Below are 19,430 nucleotides of genomic sequence, written 5' to 3'. Positions count from 1 at the left end.
CATATGGGGCAAGTGTCTGTATGGAGCATCTTATAGGGCCATAATGTTTGTGCAGCACTATAAGGGGCAAATATCTTTATAGAGCATCTTATGGGGCCATAATCAGCATTTGTGCAGCATTATATTGGGCAAATGTGTCTATGGAGCATCTTGTGGGGCCTTTATTAACCTTTATGCAGGATTATATGGGGCATATTTTAATATGGAACATCTTATGGGGCCATAATGAACAGTATGGAGCATTATATGGGGCTCCTGATTCAATATGGATATTCAAAGACACAACCTACTGATGTCTCAATTTTATAGGTATCTATTATTACTTTTGACATTTACCGGTAGCTGCTGCATTTTCCCCCCTAGGCTTATACTCGAGTCAATAAGTTTTCCCAGTTTTTTGTGGCAAAATTAGGGGGGTCGGCTTATACTCGGGTCGTCTTATACTCGAGTATATACGGTATATATATCTCAAAAAATTAAAAGGGAACACTAAAATCCCACATTCTAGATATCACTGAATGAAATATTCTAGTTGTAAATCTTTATTCATTATAAAGTGTAATGTGTTGAGAACAATAAAATCTAAAAATTATCCACGTAAATCACAATTAATATCCCACGGAGGTCTGGAATTGGAATGATGCTCAAAATCAAAGTGGAAAATGAAGTTACAGGCTGATCCAAACTTAAGTGAAAATGCCTCAAGACAAGGAAATGATGCTCAGTAGTGTGTGTGGCCACCATGTGCCTGTATGACCTCCCACAAAGCCTGGGCATGCTCCTGATGAGGCGGCGGGTGGTTTCCTGAGGGATCTCCTCCCAGACCTGGACTAAAGAATCAGGCAACTCCTGGACAGTCTGTGGTGCGACATGACGCTGGTGGATGGTGCGAGACATGATGTCCCAGATGTGTTCAATCGGATTCAGGTCTGGGGAACGGGCGGGCAAGTCCATAGCTTCAATGCCTTCATCTTGCAGGAACTGCTGACACTCTAGCCACAAGAGGTCTGGCATTGTCCTGCATTAGGAGGAACCCAGGGCCAACCGCACCACTTATGGTCTCACAAAGGGTCTGAGGATCTCATCTCGGTAACTAATGGCAGTCAGGCTACCTCTGGTGAGCACATGGAGGGCTGTGCGGCCCTCCAAAGAAATGCCATCCACACCATTACTGACCCACTGCCAAACAAGTCATGCTGAAGGATGTTGCAGGTAGCAGATCGCTCTCCACGGCGTCTCCAGACCATGTCACGTCTGTCACATGTGCTCAGTGTGAACCTGCTTTCATCTGTGAAGAGCACAGGGAGCCAGTGGTGAATTTGCCAATCCTGGTGTTCTGTGGCAAATGCCAAGGGTCCTGCACGGTGTTGGGCTGTGAGCACAACCCCCATTTGTGGATGTCGGACACTCAGATCATCCTCATGGAGTCTGTTTCTAACTGTTTGTGCAGACACATGCACATTTGTGGCCTGCTGGAGGTCATTTTGCAGAGCTCTGGCAGTGCTCCTCCTGTTCCTCCTTGCACAAAGGCAGAAGTAGCGGTCCTGCTGCTGGGTTGTTGCCCTCCTATGGCTCCCTCCACGTCTCCTGGTAGCACCTCCATTCTCTGGACACTACGCTGACAGACTCAGCAAACCACCTTTCCACAGCTCGCATTGACGTGCCATCCTGGATGAGCTGCACTGTTATGACCCCAATGGCGAGGGTCTCAGAGGAACGTGGAAGTCTGCAGAATACAAAAATCCAGCTCATAGGGCAGTGGTAACTGGGTTGACCATATATCTACTCCTAACGCCAACACTAGAAGTAGCCGGGGATCATTCCTACGTTGATTCTAGATGACACGCGCCAGCCGGAGAATCTAGCTACCCCTAGTAGAGGAAAACAAAGACCTTTCTTGCCTCCAGAGAAGGGGACCCCAAAGCTGGATAGAAGCCCCCCACAAATAATGACGGTGAGGTAAGAGGAAATGACAAACACAGAAATGAACCAGGTTTAGCACAGAGAGGCCCGCTTACTGATAGCAGAATAAAGAAAGGTAACTTATATAGCAACACCCCTAACTAACGACCCAGGTGCGGATAAAAGGAATGACAGAAAAAACAGAGTCAAAAAACTAGTAACCACTAGAGGGAGCAAAAAGCAAATTCACAACACTGCACTACCTGAGCCACTTGTGTGGGTTGTAGAGTCCATCTCATGCTACCACAAGTGTGAAAGCACAGCAAGCATTCAAAAGTGACCAAATCATCAGCCAGAAAGCATTGGTACTGAGATAGTGCTACACTGGATAGAAAAATCTCCCCCAACGATAGGAGAATTGAAATCCAAATTAAATAATGTCTCATGTCTGGAAAGGGGAACATATGTTAAAAGAAATGCCCTAAAAAACTATAAAGCTATCAGAACAATGGTTAACTACTCTGGGGATTGCATCGGAAAGCCTTCTCAGAAACACTATGATAGACCGTTTGTGCATTTCCTTGTCATAAACCTGTAAAATCTCGTGACTCATCTCAAGTCTGTAAGTTACAAACTCAAAGTGAGAGATTTAGGTTTTCGGAAATAAGAGTGTCCTAGATAACTATATGTAAACTAGATGGTGGCCCGATTCTAACGCACTGGGTATTCTAGAATATGCATGTCCACGTAGTATATTGCACAGCCCACATAGTATATTGCCGAGCCATGTAGTATATTGCCCAGCGACGTAGTATATTGCCCAGCGACGTAGTATATTGCCCAACCACGCAGTATATTGCACAGTGACGTAGTATATTGCACAGCGACGTAGTATACAGCACAGAGCCACGTAGTATATTGCCCAGCCACATAGTATATTGCCTAGCGACGTATGTCACAGGTTAAAAAATAAAAAATAAACAAACATACTCACCTTCCGATCCGAGGGCCCCTTGTAGTTCTAACATACTCACCATACTTGTAGTTCTGTCTCCTGTGCGCGGTGCAGGCGGTAGCTTCCGGTCCCAGGGTGTGATGACGTCGCGGTCACATGACCGTGACGTCATGGCAGGTCCTTCTCCCATACGATCCTTGCTACCGGAACCTGCCGCTTGCGAGGAGCGGTTACCGAAGGGTCGCGAGGAGCGGGAAAGGCGGCGGAAGGTGAGTATATAATGATTTTTTATTATTTTTAACATTAGATCCTTTTACTATTGACGCTGCATAGGCAGATCACACAGGGTTAATAGCGGAAGTAACGGAGTGAGTTACCCGCGGCATAACGCGGTCCGTTACCGCTGGCATTAACCCTGTGTGAGCGGTGACTGCGGGGAGTATGGAGCGGGCACCGGGCACTGACTGCAGGGGAGTAGGGAGGGACTAATCGGACTGTGGCCGTCGCTGATTGGTCGCGGCAGTCATGACAGGCAGCTGGCGAGAACAATCAGCGAATGAATATCCGTGACGGAAGTTGCCGACAGAAGGACAGACAGAAAGACGGAAGTGACCCTTAGACAATTATATAGTAGATGCTACAATTCTCTGTATTTTAATGCAATAAACAAGCAGTCAGATCATATTCATTTATATTCATGTACGTAAATAGTAGTAAGCGAATGATAATACCTACAATGAGAATTGATATGAACAAGTTTATTTAGTTCGCAATGACTTATATGTTTATATTTGTGTGTTTGTTTTATTTAGTTTTGTTTATTTCTAAAAACAAAATAAAAATGTGAATGCATTTGACATTTTTCACAATAAAAATGATTGAGAAACTTGCTAGAATGCTCAACACAATCTTTCTTTGTCTTCCTCTGCCATTCAGGAGGCAAGAGAAGTGGCTTATAAATGGAGAAAAATAACAAACAGAATTCTCTGATAAGATATATTACCATTTTTTTTACATTCGCTTGTTCTATTGATTCACGCAAATTTTGTTGAAAGTACAGTTTAAAGGTTATGTCATTTTGTTACTCAAATTAATTTAAAACTAAAAGCACCACTGCCAGTCAGAAGTTGCGGTCACAAGATGGTCTCGATAATAGGTTAAGACGTCAGCTGATAAGTATAAACAATACAAAAAACCCTGGGGTGATGCTTTCAAAAAAGGCAGTAAAAAGTTGTACACAAAACATCTTGCTTTTTTTCTGTGGGTTGACCTGTGTATCTCCATGGCAAAATTTCAAGCACACACATTGCAGCGTGATCCTGCAGTCTCACCCCTTTCCAGTCTGTCCCCAACTGATGCTTAAATGCTATGAGAAGGTAACACCAAGCAGGAGGCAGAATGAAGGTAGTGTAAATGTGGTTGTAAAGCAGGGAATAAAAAGTTATGAAGTAGACGTATGTGTGCAGAGGAGCTGAATAAGAACTAGCTACGGTATCTGTAATTAAGACTAGCTGCTAAATTCAAGAATCAGATGACACACTTCTCCCACCTTTACATTGTCCAAGACCCTTTTAAATTCAAGAGGTTCGTCCTTTCCTTCCATGGCTGCAGGGTCTAACCCATCTCCTCCATATATGAACTGAATGATATCACCAGTAGAACTCCGGACGGTCAGGTCATACTGAGAGCAGAGGTCTTCAAGAGATTTCACAAGACGCCTCTGCAAAGTAGAAATCAATTTAAAGTATTGTCCCAAAAGCCCACATTTTATTTTTAAACTCTAAGACCCATGCAGAGATTGCAGCTGCAGAGTGTACAAACTTGTGACCGCCTCCTGTGTGACCATTTACAAACTGGCACCTCCCGTAGCTCAGTTTATAAGGAATGATTTGACAATGGGTGATCCAGCACTTCAGAGCACATTAATGCCCACTTCCCCATTAACCCCTTCACATAAGGCCAATTTCCGTTTTTTTGCCGTTTCGTTTTTTCCTGCCCTTCTTCCCATTGCCATAATTTTTTTCACTTTTCTGTCCACTTAGACATATGAGAGTTTTACTTTTGAATGACACCATTTATTTTACCACATGGTGTACAAGAAAATGTAAAAAATTGTGAACCCCCTTCCCCCCACAATTCTGACATTGTTTTTTTGGAATTGTTTTAAGGCCCCGTCTCACATAGCGAGATCGCTAGCGAGATCGCTGCTGAGTCACAAGTTTTGTGACGCAACAGCGACCTCCATAGCGATCTCGCTATGTGTGACACGTACCAGCGATCAGGCCCCTGCTGTGAGATCGCTGGTCGTGTCGGAATGGCCTGGACCTTTTTTTGGTCGTTGAGGCCCCGCTGACATTGCTGAATCGGTGTGTGTGACACCGATCCAGCGATGTCTTCACTGGTAACCAGGGTAAACATCGGGTTACTAAGCGCAGGGCCGCGCTTAGTAACCCGATGTTTACCCTGGTTACCAGCGTAAATGTAAAAAAAAACAAACAGTACATACTCGCCTTCTGATGTCCGTCAGGTCCCTTGCCGTCTGCTTCCTGCTCTCACTGACTGCTGGCCGTACAGTGAGAAGTGAGAGCACAGCAGTGACGTCACCGCTGCGCTCTGCTCTCACAGTACGGCGGCTCAGTCAGAGCAGGAAGCAGACGGCAAGGGACCTGGACACCGAAAGGCGAGTATGTAGTGTTTGTTTTTTTTGGTAACCAGGGTAAACATCGGGTTACTAAGCGCGGCCCTGCGCTTAGTAACCCGATGTTTACCCTGGTTACCCGGGTGCTGCAGGGGGACTTCGGCATCGTTGAAGACAGTTTCAACGATGCCGAAGTCGTTCCCCTGATCGTTGGTCGCTGGGGAGAGCGGTCTGTGTGACAGCTCCCCAGCGACCACACAGCGACTTACCAACGATCACGGCCAGGTCATATCGCTGGTCGTGATCGTTGGTAAATCGCTTAGTGAGACGGGGCTTTGAACAGTGTATATTGTTTGGTTAAAAGACCTTCACAATATGATTCTGCTCATCAGTATAATTACAGTGTTATTTTTATTACTTTAGTAGTGGAAAAAACCCCAGAAGTTTAAAAAAATTAAAGAAGGAAAATCTGGGGGTTTGTCACAATTTTTCGAGACCCTTAATGTTTTTCTCTTTCAATTGACAGAGCTGTGTAGCAGTTTACTTTTTGCGGGGCTTGAGTAAATTTTTATCGATACCATTTTGGGTTACATATAACATTTTGATAGCTTGTTACATCATTTTGTTGTATTACAGTGACCCCCAACCCCCCCCCCCCCCAAAAAAAAAAAAGAAATTTGTCGTTCTTGATTTTTTTTTTTTTCTTTTACGGTGTCTACCGATCTGGTTAATTATTTTAATATATTGAACTTTTCTATTTTTAATGGGGGAAAAGAGCCGACATTTGAAGTTGTTGTTTTTTTTTATATATATATATTTTTTAAAACTTTTCACTGCACTTGTTAGACCCCTTAGGAGACAAAGCTGTGATCATCTGATCGCTTGTGCAAAACACTGATTTTGTTAATATAAATCCCTGCTCTTTCATATACTCATGAGACTTGCCCACTGGATTCTTACACATAAAAAAACAGGAATTAAATAAAGGGCCTACGGAGTCTTTCCCACAAATCTTTTTACAGTACAGACCAAAAGTTTGGACAAACTTAATTTAAAGATTTTTCTGTATTTTCATGACTATGAAAATTATACATTCACACTGAAGGCATCAAAACTATGAATTAACACATGTGGAATTATATACTTAACAAAAAAGTGTGAAACAACTGAAATTATGTCTTATATTCTAGGTTCCTCAAAGTAGCCACCTTTTGCTTTGATGAGTGCTTTGCACACTCTTGGCATTCTCTTGATGAGCTTCAAGAGGTAGTCACCGGAAATGGTTTTCACTTCATAGGTGTGCCCTGTCAGGTTTAATAAGTGGGATTTCTTGCCTTATAAATAGGGTTAGGACCATCAGTTGTGTTGTGCAGAAGTCTGGCGGATACACAGCTGATAGCCTACAGAATAGACTGTTAGAATTTGCATTATGGCAAGAAAAAAGCAGCTAAGTAAAGAAAAACGAGTGGCCATCATTACTTTACGAAATGAAGGTCAGTCAGTCCGAAAAAATGGGAAAACTTTGAAAGTGTCCCCAAGTGCAGTTGCAAAAACCATCAAGCGCTACAAAGAAACTGGCTCACACGAGGACCGCCCCAGGAAAGGAAGACCAAGAGTCACCTCTGCTTCTGAGGATAAGTTTATCCGAGTCACCAGCCTCAGAAATCGCAGGTTAACAGCAGCTCAGATTAGAGACCAGGTCAATGCCACACAGAGTTCTAGCAGCAGACATTTCTACAACAACTGTTGAGAGGAGACTTTGTGCAGCAGACCTTCATGGTAAAAAAGCTGCTAGGAAACCACTGCTAAGGTCAGGCAACAAGCAGAAGAGACTTGTTTGGGCTAAACAACACAAGGAATGGACATTAGACCAGTGGAAATCTGTGCTTTGGTCTGATGAGTCCAAATTTGAGATCTTTGGTTCCAACCACCATGTCTTTGTGCGACGCACAAAAGGTGAACGGATGGACTCTACATGCCTGGTTCCCACCGTGAAGCATTGAGGAGGAGGTGTGATGGTGTGGGGGTGCTTTGCTGGTGACACTGTTAGGGATTTATTAAAAATTGAAGGCATACTGAACCAGCATGGCTACCACAGCATCTTGCAGCAGCATGCTATTCCATCCGGTTTGCGTTTAGTTGGACCATCATTTATTTTTCAACAGGACAATGACCCCAAACACACCTCCAGGCTGTGTAAGGGCTATTTGACCAAGAAGGAGAGTGATGGGGTGCTACGCCAAATGACCTGGCCTCCACAGTCACCAGACCTGAACCCAATTGAGATGGTTTGGGGTGAGCTGGACCACAGAGTGAAGGCAAAAGGGGCAACAAGTGCTAAGCATCTCTGGGAACTCCTTCAAGATTGTTGGAAGACCATTCCCAGTGACTACCTCTTGAAGCTCATCAAGAGAATGCCAAGAGTGTGCAAAGCAGTCATCAAAGCAAAAGGTGGCTACTTTGAAGAACCTAGAATATAAGACATATTTTCAGTTGTTTCAACTTTTTTGTTAAGTATATAATTCCACATGTCTTAACTCATAGTTTTGATGCCTTCAGAGTGAATATACAATTTTCATAGTCATGAAAATACAGAAAAATCTTTAAATGAAGTTTGTCCAAACTTTTGGTCTGTACTGTATAAAGATTTGTGGGAAAGACTCCGTAGGCCCTTTATTTAACTCCTGTTTTTTTATGTGTAAGAATCCAGTGGGCAAGTCTCATGAGTTTTGGTCTGTACTGTATCAATCTGCCCCACAAAACCCCATGATCAGAAAAGCCCAAACCAGACGCCATGCTCAATGAGGCAGTTTCTCGACGTCCCGATGAGGCGATATAGATTTGGGAATACCCACTTTGAGAATATCCAGACTATACCTGCATATAACCAGTCTCTGCTGTCTTCACAGCTGTGTCTACAAGACCTTCGCGTCCAGCCATGGTGTGGAAGAAAAATTCTGTGGGTGTCAGTCCAGAATAAAAGCTGTTTGCAACAAATCCTTTGGCTGCTGGTAGCTGTAAATATGTTGTGAAATGCAACTTAAAACTCCAGTAATTCGTTGAATTATATAATAGATATTACCTAATCATACAATTTAAAAATCATTACACATTATTGTCACACACTTTTCAAATGACAACTCAAATGAGCAGTAAAACTGATGTAAAAAATTTATTTTCTTTTGTGACGGTAAAATTCTTTATGCATCACACTCATTAGGGATGAGAACTTGGGTTATAGCTGCTGGTACCATGAGACTGACACTAAGTAGTTAAGTGTTTGATCTGCCCATGAAGTACACCCCCTACAGGCATTAAGCTAAATCAGTTTTGTAGCTTGCAGTAAAAGTAGATAAATACTAAGATAAATAAAAAAAACAAAAGATTATCCGAGATTTATTGGGAAAAATTCCCTGCTTGAGGACAGTGGACACAGCATGTAACAGGTACAAAACTGTACGGCTGCTGTGTCCCAAAAGGAACAAGGTTGGATAGCTAGTTGTGTTTTTATATTGCTATTTTTATTTAATATCCAAAAAATTTATCAATAAAACATTTTTATTAAACATCGATTCTTTGGAACCTTGGTAACAGAGTGGGAGTGCCTATATCTTGGTTTTCTATTTTTATCCATTACTTCATGCTGAATCCTTTTCAATGAATAGTCCATGGGAACAAAATTGACAGCAAACCATCACCAAGGATTAATTATTGGACATTTGCCCTTCTCAGAGTTGTGCCTGCTTGAAACTACTTTATAAAGGTGAGCAAAATCTCTTCTCACCTTAATTTGACCATACTCAATAATACTACGTTAAGGTAGCGCTCCCTTATTTCACCTATCTTTCTAGGTAATAATGTTTAGCTAAAAGCAGTCCCTATGGATGGGATGTAGTGATCAGCGAGCGTGGTCGGATAAGATATTATCCGAGCACGCTCATGTCCTCAGCAACGGCGCGCTCGAAAAAAATTATGAGTTGCAGCGGCTGCACATTTTGCAGCTGTTCGACAACAGCAACACATGCAGGGTTTAGGCCTGCTTGTTAGGCAATCCTTGCATGTGTTGCAGCTGTCTAACAGCCACGAGATATGCAGCCGCGGTGACTCAAGTATTTCTTGGGGGCAGAGAATGAAAGATCATGTACATAGCACTGCAGTCATTGAACCACAATCTGGATGCGAAGGTATGCACCCTATGGAAAGTGGAAAAAAATAGTCCAACACCTTTACCGGCCATTTAACCTAATTCAAGATTAGTTACTTTAATTAAATCATTTGCAAAAATGATTAATACTTTTTGAAATTCTTCTAACTGCCTGGTGGGTTCCGTATATGGCGTTCACTCACAAAACTCCTGAGAAGTGCCCAGAGAGTGGCGTATGGATCCAATAAGAAGCATAGACTTGAAGTTGAGACTACACCCATGTGGAGCAAAACCTTAGGAAACACTGTAACATGACTAAGCTGCTTATTCAATCAAGCCCTAACTGAACAACTTATCAGAAGGGGAGCTAGTCCCTGTATGCCAACAGAGAGCTAGTTCCTGCTTGCCAAGGGAAAATAGGCTACTGATATGAACCATCAGGTTTTATGTGGCACCTCTCAAATATGAAGCAGAACCACCATAGTTTCGGTAGAATTGAGAGGCCTGTGTCATCCTTGGGAGGAAGAGATCATTGCTGAAGAGTAACAAACAGACGAGAGCAGAATATCCAAAAATGGAAGGATGGAATAGTCCATCTAAAAAAAGATCTAAGAAAATGTGTTGCCTGGGAAGAGCACGCATCTTTTACTCACACCTTGGATAAAAAGAGGAGACAGACAGCCTGATAAAGGAAGGTCCCACACCCTTTACTTACACAAAGGGATGGGGATCGCACTACCAGTAGTTAGCCCACTTGCAGGTTTTGGAACTTGAGAATTTACACCATGAGAGAAAGGCTCTAAAGGAACAACTCTTTTTTAACATTATCTTTTTATTTGGTTTTAAGAAAATAAACAGTGTATACATTACTTTAGACTGACAAACATTGAAGTCTACATAGGGATTAAACTTACAGAAAATAAAATACAACATAACATACAGGGCTGTATACAACACATTTCAAGCATTACAATCATTAATGACTACTAATAAATTAGAACAATATTTTCTGGATGATTCAACCAACTCTTCCAATTAACATTGAAAACTTGTAGCTTATTATTTTTGTGGGCTATCATTTTTTTTAAAAGCTTAAGTTTTATTTATCGATTGTATTATCTCTTCGTTGGCAGGAATTCCTGGGGACTTCCAATATCTTGTATTTGCTATTTTTGTAGCTAGAAGAATATGTGAGGCAATTACTCTGCCATTGGAGGGAATAGAATGTATATCTCACAAAAGTAGTGCTAAAGAAGGAGATGGTTTTTGTTTTTCGGTGGAGTAGAGATAAAATTAAAAGTAAACGACCAGGTGGGAGCGATAACTGGACAGCTCCAAAAAATGTGGATTAAGGAACCTTTTTGGCCACAGTCACGCCAGCAGAGTTAAGTAGAAGAGGTGAACAGAGTGAAGCCTCACTGGGGTGTAATACCATCTAAGACTCAAGATAAGATGCACATTTGAAGGTGTGAGCTGCAAAAACTAGTGAGCTTGTCCATTCACTGCTCGAGAATGTTTTATTTAATTCTTTTTCCCATGATAAAAAAGGAGTCGACTTTCTAAAAACATTTTTCATGTCTATTAAATCATATATGTGCTTTCAGCCCACTTTATTAGGTGAAACATTTGAAAAAGAGTCCATATTAATTCTGAGTTAACCGTTCCCTCTGATGTCGGAAAATGTTGTAATGTGTGCCGAATTTGGAGATATTTATAGAACTCTTTATTGGGAATTTTGAAATGATTATGTAAAGAAGCAAAAGAGAGGAGGTTAGGACCTTCATACAAATCTTTCACAAGTACATGCCTCGTTATGTCCAATCTTTAATATTAAGATCTGGTATTAAGAGTTCTAAGGTTTCCAATGAAGTTATGGACACAACAGGGGCCGAGGCGTTAGAACCTTTTATTATGGAATGCTGTCCAGCTGGAGACAGATGACACAGTCAGAGGATGAGCCTCTATCTTTTTAAGTTGGAGCAATCAGAGAAGCACTAAATAGAGCTTAGATTTAGATTTTTAGAGGCGGCGCTTGTGATTCAATTTGAACTCAATTACAAGTTTGATTTCCATTTCACCATGCTCTAACTTGATCTAGTTGGGTAGCTAGATAGTAATCATGGTTATTAGGGAGGTTGAGCCCTCCAAATTTCTTAGGTCTTTTCATGAGGTGATTAGATAAGCGAGGTCTTTTGTTCCTCCACACAAAAGTGTTTTTAAGATTCTGTTTATGTGATAGAAAAAAGTTTTTTGGAGGGAGATTGGAACAGTGGGAAACAAGCATAATAATTTGGGTAATGAGGACATCTGATAGGCTGCAACATGTCCCACCCATGAAATCTCGTATTGGCCTATTTTATTTAGGTCAGATTCTAGAGTCTGCAATAAAGGAAGATAATTTGATTTATATAAAGTTGATGCAGATATAGTTATTGACATTCCTAAATATATAATACGGTCCTGATGCCAATCAAGAGGTACATTCTTCTGTAAATGTAGTAGAACCTCATTTGGGGTGTTTAAACCCTTAGTGACAGAGCCAATTTGGTACTTAATTACCAGGCCAATTTTTACAATTCTGACCACTGTCACTTTATGAGGTTATAACTCTGGAACGTTTTAACGGATCCCGCTAATTCTGAGATTATTTTTTCGTGACATATTGTACTTCATGTTAGTGGTAACATTTCTTCTATATTACTTGCGTTTATTTTTGAAAAAATGGAAATATGGCGAAAATTTAGCAATTTTCAAACTTTGAATTTTTATGCCCTTAAATCAGGGAGATATGTCACACAAAATAGTTCATAAATAACATTTCCCACATGTCTACTTTACATCAGCACAATTTTGGAACCACAATTGTATTTGGTTAGGAAGTTATAAGGCTTAAAAGTTGACCAGAGATTTCTCTTCTTTACAACAAAATTTGCAAAACCATTTTTTTAGGGACCATCTCACATTTAAAGTCACTTTGAGGTGTGTACATGGCAGAAAATACCCCAAAAAGTAACACCATTCTAAAAACTACACCCCTCAAGGTGCTCAAAACCACATTCAAGAAGTTTATTAACCCTTTACGTGCTTCACAGGAACTGAAACAATGTGGAAGGAAAAAATTAACATCTAACTTTTTTTTTTACTAACATTTTATTTCAGAACCAATTTTTTTTTATTTTCACAGGTGTAAAAAGAGAAAATGAACCACAAAATTTGTTGTGCAATTTCTCCTGAAGGCTTCCCCAAGTGAATTCTCAGGCTCCGCTAAGGTTAAATAAATGACGTCATCACCATATAATGAAATACAACGTGAACTTCCAGAAATCTCTACCCCTTTTATTCTTTCATTTTGTCTAATGGCCTGTGCCAAAGGTTCAAAAGTAAGCACAAACACCAGAGGCGAAAGGGGGCATCAATGTCTTGTTCTGTTTGTTATTAAAAATTCTTCCGATAAGGTGCCATTAGCGTAAACTTTTGCTGAGGGTGTGGAGTAAAGGGCTTTCATGGCATTTAGTATTGAGCCCCCGAACCTCATTCGATCCAACACCAAGAAGGCAAACGACCTGTTAACCCGGTCGAACGCCTTCTTGGCATCCAAAGACACCAGGACTGCCTGAGTCCTCCTTTTGTTTATGACATCAATCAAGTCTATGACTCTCCTTGTGTTATCTGCCTCTGGTCTTTCTTTTATAAAGCCAGGTTGATCTAATGATATTAATGATGGGCAAATGGGGGCTAGGTGTGTCGCTAGGCATTTAGTGTAGATCTTAATGTCGGTTTTTAATAAGGATATGGGTCTAAAATTTGTGGGATGTCCGGCTGCTTGCCGTGTTTTGGTAATATTATTGTGGCTGATCACATCACTTTGGGACATGAACCCTGAAAAACTGCATACTGAAGGGTCTCTGTCAGATATGGAGTTGTGTGATCTATAAAGACTTTATAACACATGTTTGAAAAACCATCCGGGCCCGGCGCTTTATGTGATGGTAGAGATAAGATGGTTTTCCTTATTTCTGCATTAGTAAGAGGGGCACTCAACTGTTCCAACTGATCCTTAGACGGAGAAGGAAGACTAAGATTAGATAGGAAGGACTCAATGTCCAACAAATTGAGAGGAATATGGTTAGGAGCAGAGGATAAGTTATAAAGTGAGGAAAATATTCCTTAAATCAATTTGCAATATATTTAGGGCTGTATAATTTTTGTTATTGAGGGCCATTTTTTAGATAGGGGATTTTTGCTTTAATTTCTCTGGATTTCAGTCTATTCACTAATAATTTCCCAGCTTTATTGTCTTGAGAATAATAATGTGCTTTTATTTTTTTGAAGATTTCTCTCATTTATACAATTAACATTCTCTCAATTGAATTTGAAGATTACATAGTTTATCAGCTCTTTCTCTATTGAAAGAACATTTGTTTAAGACTTCTAGTATCTGGATTCAGAGACAATTTCATTGAAATTTTCATCCCTTTCTCGTTTAATTTTATGGCCTAGTTCAATAAGAATCCTTTGCATGAATGCCTTGTGTGAGTTCCATCGAGGGAAAGGACTATCTACTGAATTGGCGTCAATTTGAAAAAATTCTTGTAGATTCTTTTGGAGGTAGTCTACGTTTTGTGGAGAGGATAAAATATACGAATTAGCTTTCCAAAGATAAGTGGGAGGGGACGACTGTCTCTTCTCCACATGTAACATTAATGGGGCATGGTCCAACCATGTACTGAGGCCTATGGACGAGAGTACAATATCATCTAGAAACAATCTGCTCACCAAGAATAAATCTATGCCTGAGTATGTGTTATGGACAGATGAGAAGAAGGAATAATCTCTTTCAGTCAAATGATGGATTCTCCAAATATCATATAGATCTTCTTTGTTAATTAAAGATGCTAACTGGGGGGGGGAGGGGGAGTGTCTTTTGGAAATTGATATAGAGTCCAATTTGTGATAATGTGTTAAATTGAAATCTCCACAGTAGATGACATAGCCTTGTTTTACTTTAAATTTTTCATTAACTTACGCAGAAAGTTTAACTGAGAAATATTAGGCGCATAAACTACTACTACTACTACTACAATGGTATATATAACATTATTAATGGAACATACTTGAATTATGTATCTCCCTTCAGAGTCAGAATCCAAGCATATTGAAGAGAAAGCCACAGAGTTGCTGATAGCTAGAATCACACCTCTCTGTTTTTTCTTACAATTGGCCTGTAACACATGTGCAAAAAGGGGGTGTCACAGTCTACCAGCATCTCTATAGATGATATGAGCTTTCTGGGCACAAAAGATGTCGCATTTAGAGGAAACTGCATCTTTCCACATAAAATATCTTTTCTGTGGACTGTAAAGACCATTAACATTAATTGAACATATCTTAATCACCATTTTTATACTTAGGAAAATGCTGAAGCCAGACAAAATCTGTGACCAACCATATACAGATGTGCAACATCAACTCCATCTTTACCAAAATCCCCCAAACTTTCAGAATTAACCTTCATGTAAAAGAGAACATAAAAATACAAAACATTGTAATTTGACCAACATTAACAATTTAGTAGCAGATCAGCTAAAGGATCTACTTATTCTGTGCTACTGACTAGTCCGAAGAGGGGGGAATAGTTCTGCCTGATTGGCGGAAAATGGTACACGATTCCCTCTCTACCCAGGTGAAGAAGATTCTATCATTCAGCGCTTAGACTTGTTTTTAGTTGAAGAAAGTTGCCAGCCGGCATCCACAAATTGACTGTGGGGTCTGTGAGCGTGAGTGGGTTCTTATTAGCGTGATATTCCAGTTACGCATGAGGCTTTCTCCCTCTTACAAGGAGGTAACCGTGTGCCACTCTCTTCTGTAATTTATGAGAAGCTTCAGTGGGAAACCCCATCTATATGCCACTTCCTTTTCTCTCAGAGTGAAAGTGATGGGATTCAATAATCTGCGGAAACGGAGAGTCGCTTCCAAAACATCTGCAAAGATTTTAATTTGATGATAAGGGTGTGGGAGTTCTCCCTTTTTTCTAGAAAAGAGTAGTAGGTCTTCTCTTAGATGAAAAAAAATGGATACGAGCCAAGACATTTCTAGGCATTGATTGAGGTATATTCTTTGGGCGTTGTACCCTGTGGATTTTGACAATGATACTGTCTAATGGGGAGCAGTTAGGGATAGCAGCTTTATAATAATAATAATTTTATTTATATAGCGGCAAGATATTCCGCAGCGCTTTACAAATTATAGAGATTTATACAGACAATAGACATTACAGCATAACAATAATCACAGTTCAAAATAGATACCAAGAGGAATGAGGGCCCTGCTCGCAAGCTTACAAACTATGAGGAAAAAGGGGAGACACGAGAGGTGGATGGTAACAATTGCTTTCGTTGTTCGGACCAGCCATAGTGTAAGAATCGGGCGTTCATGTAAAGCTGCATGAACCAGTTAACTGCCTAAATATGTAACATTACAGACACAGAGGCTATTAACTGCATAAAGTGTATGAGAACCAGGGTGGATAAAAATCAATGTTTTTTTAAAAAAATAAAAAAAAAAATCGGATTTTTTTGATTTAAATCGGATTTTTTTTATTTAAATCGGATTTTTTTCAATAAACTGCTTTTTGAGGAAAATATTTTACCATCCAAAGGTTCTTCCATCATGAGATAAAGCTGAGTTGTTTAACTCAGTAGAATAAAGGCTGTATATGTGTAACATTCACAATGCCATGCTCTTCCAGAGGTTTCTGTAGGATGCTGACTATCCAACAAGTTTGGGCATGTCAACTGAATGGAAAAAGAAACTAAACCAAAAGTGAAACCAAGCTAGAAGTGTGGAATTAAAGGGGCAGTATGAACACAATGTGGAGGCTATTAATAGTTTATACAATTAAGACATGCTGCTTTTAAACACCTACCTATTGCCATATAGTAAAACAAAAAAGATTTTTACTTACTTTGGGGTCCCCCCCTCACCCTGGCGTTAGATCGTTGCCCCTAGTTTCGTCCGTGTAACTATGGGCGCACATGCGCACTGCTCTCACTTCTCATTTTAATCGTGATTTATATTAAAAAAAACCTTTTGATTTAAATCAGTGATTTAAATCATGATTAAAATCATGATTTAAATCGATCCGATTTAAATAGAAAAAAATCTTTTGATTTAAATCGTGATTTAAATCAGGATTTAAATCGGCGTGATTTAAATCAATCCACTCTGATGAGAACATGATGCGAGGAACCCGATTATGGTTTAAGTTTTTTCAAATCTTGATGGAATGCCCTCAGTTCTTGAGGAGGCACATCTTCTGGTATCCCTTGCAATTTTACATTGTTTCGCCTAGAGTGATCGTCCAAATCCACAAGTTTATTTTGAATGGCTTCCAAATCATTTGAGAGTTCATTATGTGCATCTATCAGCTTGTTATGTGATTTAGCAAAAAAGTCTCACATTTTATTTTCCATGTGAGATACTCTTTTATCAAATTCCTTAGTTAGAGTTTGTATAGGCAATTCTAAAGTGGCAAAGTCCGTTTGCATAGAACTGCTGAAAGCAACCAGCATGTCTCTAAGGGTACCGTTACACAAAACGATTTACCAACGAACACGACCAGCGATACGACCTGGCCGTGATCGTTGGTAAGTAAGTCGTTGTGTGGTCGCTGGGGAGCTGTCACACAGACAGCTCTCCAGCGACCAACGATGCCGAGGTCCCCGGGTAACCAGGGCCCTGCGCTTAGTAACCCGATGTTTACCCTGGTTACAAGCGAACGCATCGCTGGATCAGTGTCACACACACCGATCCAGCGATGACAGCGGGAGATCCAGCGACAAAATAAAGTTCCAAACGATCTGCTACGACGTACGATTCTCAGCAGGGTCCCTGATCGCTGCTGCGTGTCAGACATAGCGATATCGTATGGATATCGCTGGAACGTCACGGATCGTACCGTCGTAGCGACAAAAGTGCCACTGTGAGACGGTACCCTAAGTTGCCTGATGCTGGTTCATCAGTTGCTGTGAACTCTGCCAGAGCAAGTGAAGTACTGGATGTAGCAGAGTTGGCGGATTCCCCTGTTGACACTTGCCGCTCCTCCCCTAGTCTCTGGCTGTGTGCAGCTTTGTTAACTGTGGGAGAGGAAATATCCCTCCTCATCACCGACGCGACTACATCCTCTTCCATGTCAGCCAGGGGACTATATCTTGAACCCGGTCAGTGATTTTGCTGCAGGGAGGGACCCGGGGATCCCGTACTCACTGTGGGTGGGGAGTACAACTCCACTGGAGGTGTCCGGATCACAGGGGCAGCACGCTGTCCGCGGAGACCCGGCTGTTAATGGAGGTCTCAGTGCCCTCCTTCCTCTTGTCTTCTGTGAAGTAAAACTCCTGCTTTCCTTGATTCTTCGGATTTCTTCTACCTTGGGTCATCATGCCAGGTGTAAGACAAGAGGGATAAGCCACAAAAAGTAGAATGAACACTGCATATGTTGCTAAACTGGCTCTGGGTGAGGTAGCTCAGTACTCACAAAGCCATTTTAGTCAGCTGCCAGGCCCCGCCCCTAAAGGAACAACTCTTAATGATCTTACCAGGTCTTGGCTCCTGAGGGGTGCAGGTTTAAGGAGTGCTGGTGAAGAGAATCTGAGGTAAATTGTATCTTGGGGAGGGATTAGAGGGGCAGGGCTAGCTCTAGGAAAAGTAACGCTCAACATAAAATTGTTAAAATCACCCAAGAAAAAAGTCCAACAAAGGGATGTAACCAGTATTTCTAGATTCTTTTCACAATGCTAGCATTGAAGCCAGAGTAGTCTATGATGAACAGCGGGCAGTAACCTGGGTACTGGAACATTGATTTAATGAAGCTGGTTAGTCCACTCGGCTGCGAATATGCTGATTAAGACAAAGGGAAAAGAATAATTATTGCCCCGCCAAACTGGTTATCCCATGGAACACCGACAAATAATTGTGTTTGCCTCAATCCTGAAGGATATAGAAACACCATAAGTACTGTAGAACGGTGGTCATAGCCGGGTGAAAGGCCAGGAAGTTAAACTATTAAAGGCTCTGAACCTGGAAGCTGTCACTTGTCCCCCTAACATTTATAACATGAATAGAGAGTGTTGGACAGTTTTTCAACATCCAAGTGAGAAGCAAAGCACAAAACTCAACCTTAAAAGTGTGGAGGAGACTGAATAAGTACTTCTGAAAGAAAGGTGGTGCAAACCGCAAGACCGTTCGACTTGCATAACAAATATTTAAGCTTCGTGGAGAGGTCATCTTTGGTTTGACTTCTAGCAGGACTCCCTAACCCACCCAGCATGGAGCATACTACGCCATTGTGTCTACAGCCAGAGGACCAAAGAGTACATTGGCCTGGTTGCTCTGCCTTGGCTAACAGGAACCTTATTTGTAACCTTGTTGAGGTGCATTACCACCAACATGACATGCAAAATTCCTTGGAAAATCCCCTAGTGAATGTGCAGGAGTTATCACGAGATAAAGATTCACTTACTTGCCACCTTGGAGATATTCAGTGAAGAGATGAATAGGCTGACTTTGGGACAGACAATACAGATTCTATTCAATATTATTATAGGACAGTGCTGTCATAGTGGGATGGACATACAAATTCTGTTCTATGCAGATGCAGTCCCGGCGGGGGAAAAAAATGCAGATTTTGCGTAGAGGTCTCCCGTCTAAATGTTTCGCTATTGGGCTCATTGTACGGAATCTATCCCGGTGTTTCTACGAACAATTTCCCATGATGCAATAATCATCCCCCTTTT

The 19,430-nt window shown here is 41.1% G+C and overlaps 1 protein-coding gene across 1 annotated transcript in view; it reads right to left on the bottom strand.

The window, feature by feature from the left end:
• Positions 1-19,430, bottom strand: part of POLR3A (RNA polymerase III subunit A) — a 259,739-nt gene that overhangs the window by 61,627 nt on the left and 178,682 nt on the right. Inside the window, exons 19-20 of the mRNA XM_077259406.1 lie at positions 8,373-8,510; positions 4,407-4,577 (exon numbers count right to left, since the gene is read on the bottom strand). Coding sequence (XP_077115521.1) covers positions 4,407-4,577; positions 8,373-8,510 — 309 coding nt within the window. The remainder of the gene's footprint in view (positions 1-4,406; positions 4,578-8,372; positions 8,511-19,430) is intronic.

Source organism: Ranitomeya variabilis, chromosome 4, assembly GCF_051348905.1.
Source record: "Ranitomeya variabilis isolate aRanVar5 chromosome 4, aRanVar5.hap1, whole genome shotgun sequence".
In the NCBI taxonomy this organism is placed as follows: Eukaryota; Metazoa; Chordata; class Amphibia; order Anura; family Dendrobatidae; genus Ranitomeya; species Ranitomeya variabilis.
The sequence above is the reverse complement of the archived record's forward strand: the minus strand, read 5'-3'. Positions and strand labels throughout refer to the sequence as shown.